The sequence below is a fragment of the Pinus tabuliformis genome, chromosome X, assembly GCF_031772625.1.
Source record: "Pinus tabuliformis cultivar Carrire ecotype Pingquan chromosome X, CPIR1, whole genome shotgun sequence".
NCBI lineage: Eukaryota > Viridiplantae > Streptophyta > Pinopsida > Pinales > Pinaceae > Pinus > Pinus tabuliformis.
Genome location: NC_142308.1, coordinates 1,677,742,262 through 1,677,750,585, shown reverse-complemented (window position 1 = coordinate 1,677,750,585; position 8,324 = coordinate 1,677,742,262). Strand labels below are relative to the sequence as shown.

Sequence of the window (8,324 nt, the reverse complement as noted above, 5' to 3'; positions counted from 1 at the left end):
TTTTTTTAAGACTAAAGGAAATAACATTTTATGTTTTATATGAATGCTAGAAGTAATGCTAGATCATTACTCGAGGGTGGCAAAATGGCTTGATGGTATGTTCTTTAAAGCAAAGTTTGCATGTGCCTCTTCACCCCAGGAAAAGGCTAAATAAGATCTCTAAACTTTTCATAGTGTTCATTGGCTAATACAAAGTGGTGTCAATATTTAATTGCGTGGACAAAAATCAAAATAATACATTTGTATTAAAACTTTAATTTTCATATCACAATTTTATTAATTTTTGTTCAAAAACTAATAACAACAACTCATGCCACTACAATGAAACAATGGGTTACATGTAATAACCTCATAGGTAATAAACCCAAAGTCTTATGTAACCCAAATTTTTCTAAGACTAAAAGAAATAACATTTTATGTTTTAGATGAAAGCTAAAAGTAATGCTAAACCATTACTCGAGGGTGGAAAAATGGCTTGATGATATGTTCTTTAAAGCAAAGTTTGCATGTGCCTCTTCACCCCGTAAAAATGCTAGAAGTAATGCTAAACCATTACTAGAGGGTGGAAAAATGACTCTAGGATAGGTTCTTTAAAACAAAATTTACATATGCCTCTTGGCCACAGAAAAAGGCTAAATAAGATCTCTAATTGCTTAAACAAAAATCAAAATAATATATTTATATTAAAACTTTAATTTTCATATCATAAATTTTATTAATTTTTATTAACAGTCCCTGCTGCATTAAGGCACGAACTAATAATACAAAGAAAATTAATTTCCAAGCATATACCATAAATACCTCTGGATTTTTAAGTAACAACCCTAACATTTATATTTTTGACAACATCAACCAAACTCTCGAACCAAATTACAACGCGAACTACATAAACAACTATGGTAATATTAAAGTTATTGTTACTAAACTTTAGTTAACAGAAACCCTAAAACCTGTGTCCGAAACCCATACTTAATCCCTTGAGAACCTCTTTGTTTTGTTCTTTCGGAGGCTTTGCAGAATCGGAGAGAGAGAGAAGACGAGCGGCTGTCTTCAACCAAGCGACTTGCAGTTTTCACAGGACAATCGTAGCCATGGTATTGTGCATTACTTATTATTTTACAAGTTAAAGAATATGGATTCGGATAAAACGTACTGTGCATATCACATGACTGGAATTTTTACAGACCCAACTGGTATTCTTGGAGGTTTTCCTTACGCAAATTGATCAGCTATGGCGGTTTTTTTGTTTTTTCCGGAAAGTAAAATCTAATCTTTTCTAGGGTTTTTGACCAGTCTGGGAGAAAGAAGGTTAGAGAGCCCAAAGAGGAGACTGTTACCCTAGGTCCTAGTGTTCGAGACGGTGAGCAAGTGTTTGGAGTGGCGCACATATTCGCATCCTTCAATGACACCTTTGTGGTATGTAGCTCTGATCCAGAAGACATCTTATTTGTTTATTGGCAAATCATTTATTTACTGGGTTTCGATTTAGATTTTATTTTGAAATGCCCCTTTTAGTGCCCCTCAGTTTGTTAAGGTTCTGGACTTAATAAATCTTGAGGGCATAATATATGAGACATGGACAGATGTGTTTGATGTTCTCTCCCTTTGCAGATAGTTTGATAATACATCAATCCCCAGTTTCAGGTTAATGCGTTTATGGGTTTTTAATCCATTAGCTCGAAGTTATGTATGGATGCTTGGTCGAGTGCTAATGAATGCATGGGTGATAGAGAGTTAAAGATTTTTTCTTTTTAGCGCTTGGCTTTCTAAATAATAGTCCAGTGTTTAAATCCAGACTTTTTCACCTGCTGTTGCATTGGCTTTAGTAAATTCACTGGGTTTGTGTTCATGTTCAAATTTAGCCAAAGTGCATTTAGTAAAAAAATTCCAGTGAAAAGAGCCATGATTAGATTCGGTTATTTTGATACATAGCTTCATTAATTAGACAATAAAAATAAACGAATCTCGATATGATTGCATCATTCAAAAAACAAGTTCTCTCTAACTTTGTGATTAAAAATGTGCTAAACTAACATAGATCCATATACTGGCTTTGAATTAAGGTAAAATCTTCAATTTAGTTTCCCTCAGTTTTGTTTTTTAAGCTCCTTTCTGAAATTATATTAGCATAGGACAGAATAAAAAAGATACAAGGGAAACCAGACCAATAGCACAGCAATGTTTCTTAGACCATTTTTTTTTCTAGTTTGTTATCAAAATTGATAGTATGACTGTCTAGTCTAGCTAATAAGTTATATTTAGTTTCAGTCAGTTTTTTGTTTGTTTGTTAAGCTCCTCTTCGAAATTATATTAACACAGGACAAAATAAAAAAAATACCATAATTTTGCTACTGGTCTGCCAGCGCAGTGGCTGTTTCCTGGACCAAAAAAACATTTGTTCTAGTTTGTTATCAAAATTGATAGTATGACTGTCTAGTCCAGCTAATAAACTTCATAGGATAGCTTCTGATATATAGACATCCAAAATTTATCCTATCTGAATTATATACTAGTAACTATGCTATCTGATAGACTGGTAAACAGAGAGATAAAATCACAACTAGAAGGAAATGCCTAGTTGGAGGTGATGACTTCATCCTCTTTTGCTGGAAATTCTTCTTCTTCTTCTTCTTCACAAGATAAATCCAGGTTGGCTGTTTTCTTTGTCAATTTAGCGATATACTTATCCAGCTTCTGCACGTGCATACACAAAGCATCAATGAACAGGAGGATTTCCTTCTGCTCCTCGCTACTTTCCACAATGACTTTTCCCACCATTGTTTTGGTTTGACAGTAGATGTATACAGCCTGCATATACCTGTTGAATATTCCCCTGCGATGCCAGTATCTGGAATCCATTATCCAATGTTGCTAATGATGGTATTTGTCCATAATGAACCTCCTTTCTGCCTTGCCCTTGTTGAAAATGTAACTACTGTTGGTCTTCATAGTGTAAATATAAAACAATTACGGATGTATTTATTATATTCATTATTATATTTAACTTTTTGGTCAAAGCATGTTCTTCATGCTTATTAAGTAATAAGAGTCAAAAAGAAATTACTTCGAGTAAAAAAATGTACTTGAGTCATGTCTCATTTGGAAATTTGTAAGAAAATTATTTTTGAATTTTATGTTGACTCAAATTCCACCAATATGGTCAAAGTTGGCCCTCCTTGGGATAAGTCGGCCTGGACCTCCAAGAGCCACCTCTTCGACGTCCTGGACAGCTACATACAAGAAGCAAGTTCGACCTAATTGAAGCTCATCCATTCCACCATCAAGATACTTCTGAAATCAGCAAGAAAGAGGAGAAAAATGAGTCAAAAGAAAGAGAAAAAGGATGAAGTCAAAAGCAAGAGACTCCAGTTTGACCAAAAAATTGACCAAGGAAAGCTCACATGTGTGCTCTGAGATTCTGTGCACAGGGCCGAAATTTTCTGAGGTTGCTACAGGGCGGAATTTCGGTCTCCTACCGCAGGTCTGTAATTTCAGTCCGTTGATCAGATTTGGACAGTTTGTCTTTTGTTGACTTTGAATACAGTTGACCAGATTTGGAGGAGACTTGGAGGAGGGTTGGACTTGACATTTAGGTGGCAGTTTAGTGTCTTTGTCTTGGTCTTGGAAGTCTCGTTTTGATCTGATTTTATAAGAGAAGGATTGGCTGGGTTTTCCCCCTTGTGGGATTTTGCCCTGGCTTGGAGCCTAATTTTTTGTGTCTCTTGTTTCTTTGTGATCTTTATATTTTCTTGGAAGACTGAATATTTGATAATTGCTTGACGAAGAAGACATAATAAGTAACAAGAAGATTAACATTCAAAAATAATTATCAAGATAGAGGAATCAAGTTCAATCTATATTTTACTTTGTTTCTCAACAGGCCTCTTCCTCAGCATTATTGATTTCCTCTTTGATAGTCAGGGAGTGGTTATGAAGTTGATTGCAGTTGAGTGTTCAACAGTGACTTGCATATGAAAAAGTGGAGGGAGTTCCTGAGCAGGTCCTTGACCTGTCTCTGTTTGAGTGATTGGACCCTCAATGAGGCATTGGAATACCTGAGAACTCATAAGACAGAGGGAGTGCGACTTAGGAAAGAAGCCCAGGGAAATGATAATGAACTGATAGTGAAGGGGGTTGGGATGGAATACGAGGACACTGGAGGGAGGCTGGAGTGCAGACAGAGGGAATGAGGGGTGGAATTCTCACTGAGATAGACTGAGGGTGACGAGAGGACAAGGAGAACACTTTGGACAGAGACAGGGAGAGTGTAACACCAGAGTAAAGATAGAGAGGACATGAGGGGTCGAATTCTCACTGAGATAGACTGAGGGTGACGAGAGGACAAGGAGAACACTTTGGACAGAGACAGGGAGAGGGTAACACCAGAGTAAAGATAGAGAGGACAAATAGCTCAAGGGAGCTATAACAGCAACAGTCTGAGGAGAAACAACATGAAAGAGATCACCTTAAGAACATCCAGATGTTAGAGTTTCCAGGGACAAGAACTGGAACTGGCAGAGAAGGATAACTCTGATCGAGGAGGAGGATAGAAAATGGAAAAAACAATGAACTCATACTAAACCTTGTACTCAAAACTAGAACTTATCCTGATGATTTGAGACTGTAGATGCATAACACAACTGATTATGGCCTTTGGTGGTCTGCTGAACCACATGAACTTGCACCATGATGAACTCATGTGGAGGGCAGATCAGTGGAGATCTTCTTTGTTTACTGTTGATTTTTAATGTACCTTGGACAAGTGGTTTCCCATGGGTTAGTCTCTACCTAGGGAAAAATGTTCAAAATAATTCTTTCCTAAGTGTGACTTTATAAATTGAAAGTGACTTTACAAGTGGTAAATTTAATGTTAAATTATAAAATGAAAAATGACTTTAGACATAAAGTACAATGTGAGTACTTTATTTAATGGTTGAGTCAAAATATAGAAAGTGAGAATTAAATGCACATTTATTCTCATCCCTTGATCTAAATGAATCTGAGCCATTAGATTTTAGGGTTGCCCAAAAGTCATTTAGGGAAACAAAAAGGGGAAAAGAAAAGAGAGACTGCATTCATTCTTCATGAACAGATTGGAGAAAGGACGCAGAGAGCTGAAGAAAAGTTCTGAAGGAGAAATTTGTTGCAGTAAGCTGAAGGAGTGATTTTTGGACAAAGATGAGCATGGAAATGAAGGCATAGAAAACAACAGAAGGTACATTACGAACAACATTTAATGTTGTGAGCTGCATGCTGTTCGAGAGAAATTTTAGAGTTTTTTTTGAAAAATTCTTACAGTGGTATGAAAATTCGTATAGTCCATACGGAACCCGTACAATATAGTTCGTACAGTCTGTATCTTTACAGTACATATTTTCAGCTTCAAGTGACATGAAAATTGAGGCAAAGTGGGCCACTGTTTTCAAGGAGTTTTGGGTTGAAGAGATAAGTTGTATTTTGCTGTTTTGTTTTGTTTGCAAATGTGTTTTTCCTGCACATGAAAGATCAATAAATTTGATGAGCTCTCTAACAGGTTTTCCCCGGAGAAGATTGAAGGGGTTTTACTGGGGTTTAAGTTGACCAAAGGTTGTGTATTTTTATGTGTGTTGCTGATTTGTTTATGCCCATTTTTATTTTCAGCATGTGTTGACAGTTCCATGTGTTCTAATCTGAAAATTTCAATTCCAGGTTCTATATGTTGAATGTATGTTTATGGGAAAGAACATTTAACTGAATGGGAGTGATAAGGTGAAATTAAAACTGGGTTGGGATTGTAGGAAACTTTTTAGTCATCAAATTTAACATTTACCAGAGGTGGTGGTGGGCACGGAGGATTCACCTATTCTGCTAGTTGCAATACGTTTCCATATGGAGGCATGCAGCCTCTCAAACCAATTGCTTGCCAAATCTCTGAGCGTTTGATTGCCCATTAATGCTTCCTGCAGAGTTTCCCTCAACATGGACACTTATCAAATCTTTGTGTATGGCAAATGAAAGGCCGATAAAATACACCCATTGGTGGTAAAGTTGCTGCTTTCAGATCCCAGTTTTTCAGCGTCTATGTGTATTATTTTACCTCTATGGTTCTGGAACATTCCACCAAAGCTGGCAGATCCAGGGTTGCTACTAGAGGCTTCATCAAAGTTCAGTTTCGTTCAGTTTGCACTGGTTTGATTTTTTTCCTCCTTTTTTATGTGAGATGTCAGACATCAACCCTTTTTTTCATTTCAGTTTGTTAGCATGATGGATGCACCTCTTCCAATCCAGGCTGTAGGCTGCACCTCAATTCTCTCTGGGACAATTTAGTTTATTATGTATTACAGATATACACGACACATTTATTCCAAGCTGGGATGTAGAGTGCATTGAAAGATGGCAAATCTTTTTTTGTCAGATTAACTAAAATTGTTATTTCAGTAATTCTATAAAAAAGTCATCTAGCCAGTTTGATTTGTCTGTCATTAAATTTGTCACTGCCTGAATTTCTGTTTTATTTTGGTAAAACAAGATGCGGTGACTGAGTAATGAGTATTTTGGTGCCAAAACCTTGACTTCGTATGAATCTTTTATTAACTGTGCCTCATGCCACTGCATTCTTAAGCTCTAACTTTTTGATAATTGCAGCATGTGACTGATCTCTCTGGAAAGGAAACACTTGCTCGAGTAACTGGTATGACCAACTTACACTGATTGACATGTATATTTAACTAAGCCTGCATGATATTTTAAGATAATGCACTGGTTATACTATTCTTGATTTTGGTGCTTTTGTTTTTGTCCACAGGGGGTATGAAGGTTAAGGCTGACAGAGATGAATCTTCTCCTTATGCTGCTATGCTGGCAGCACAAGATGTTGCACAGAGATGCAAGGTATGTTTCCCAATCTCTTTTGGTTTGTTACAATTCGAACTTTCAGCTTGCTTTTTCTTATTTAATTGGTACTTCCATATGAAGTAGAACATTCAACTGTCTTTGAAATCCTTTAAGTTACCATCTATTGTGCTATTGCTATTAATAAGTGAAATTGCTATTAATAAGTGAAACATTGATCTTTGGTTGCACTAGCCTTTGTAATTTCTCAAGTCTATCATTTTATACAGTCCCAGACTCCCAAGTTGTATTGGGATGGTTTTTGGTGCTGCTGCATTGTGCAATAAGCTGTGTGTTTCATTTTCAGGAGCTTGGTATAACTGCCTTGCATATTAAGCTTCGTGCAACAGGAGGGAATAAAACAAAGACACCTGGTCCTGGAGCACAGTCTGCCCTTCGTGCTCTTGCACGTTCTGGCATGAAGATTGGTCGTATAGGTAATAAGGATTATGTTTCCAATTCACATGTGCATTTTTGGGATTTCTATTTTAGATCCTGTTTTAGGAAGTTGGTAGAGATATTTATGCTTGTTTTTACCATGTTGCAGAGGATGTGACTCCAATCCCTACTGACAGCACTAGGAGAAAGGGTGGACGAAGAGGAAGAAGGTTGTAGGGTGCACTTTGGGTGCTCCATTTTGAAAGTGCTAGTTTTGTTTTATGGTATTATTATTTATGTTACGCAAAACATTTGCTAAGAAAATGCGAGGTTTAGAGGGATTTTCATGGAATGTTGAAATTTTGTTTTTAACCAAAATATTCAACTCAGGAAATTATTGAAGTAGGCAATCTAAGCAAATTACTATTTTTTGATGCAGACAGATTTTATATATTTCATGTTTGGGTTTTGCATTTCATTATTTGTATTCTATTTCAATGTTTTATTTTTGAGCTTTAGTCATAAATATAATGATTTTTGTTTGGATATTTGGTATCAACATAACGCATTTGTAGAAAGCTGCTAATTAGTTTGATTATGTAGAATATTAATAAGAAGTATTATTAATATATATGGTGTTTCCAAAAGAGGCTTCCGTAGTGTTTTCTTGGAGGTGTCAAATTTGCTTAACTGGTGAACTCTACCATTGCTCTCTTCACCTTGCAAATCTTTTTAGGTCATATACACTTGAACAAAATGTCTTTTGAGATGAAGTCATGGAAATGCTAATGTGTTTGTCTAAATGCAAGTTTGAGGTTAGCAACAACATATGGATTGTAAAACCAGCAAGCTATGGTATACACATGTAGGATATGTCTCACTTAGCTTGAAAGAGTTTATTCTATTCATGTGGATGTACATTTGGGAGTCTATGGCAAGATGATAATGTTCTGAGGGTACTGTAGAAACATTGCCTTGTGGGTTACTTCTAGTCCCTTGAGTATACCTGTGATCCTCATGATCATCTCCTTTGCAACGGAAAATTAGCATAACCCCATACATGTAGTTTTAAACAT

At 36.3% G+C, this 8,324-nt stretch overlaps 1 protein-coding gene across 1 annotated transcript; it reads left to right on the top strand.

Annotated features, from left to right (window-relative positions):
• The first annotated feature begins 937 nt into the window (after window positions 1-937).
• LOC149146453 (small ribosomal subunit protein uS11y) lies at window positions 938-7,726 on the top strand. The gene is made up of 6 exons (XM_089449798.1): window positions 938-1,094; window positions 1,294-1,416; window positions 6,625-6,670; window positions 6,785-6,870; window positions 7,178-7,307; window positions 7,418-7,726. The coding sequence occupies exons 1-6, from the start codon at window positions 1,092-1,094 to the stop codon at window positions 7,483-7,485; spliced, it is 456 nt and encodes a 151-aa protein (XP_089305924.1). The 5' UTR covers window positions 938-1,091; the 3' UTR covers window positions 7,486-7,726.
• The last annotated feature ends 598 nt before the right edge of the window (window positions 7,727-8,324 follow it).

Excerpts from the sequence above, each read along its gene's own strand:
- LOC149146453 (XM_089449798.1), top strand. Across the intron at positions 6,871-7,177 it reads ATGTTGCACAGAGATGCAAG|GAGCTTGGTATAACTGCCTT; the intron begins GTATGTTTCCCA and ends TTTCATTTTCAG. Across the intron at positions 7,308-7,417 it reads CATGAAGATTGGTCGTATAG|AGGATGTGACTCCAATCCCT; the intron begins GTAATAAGGATT and ends ACCATGTTGCAG.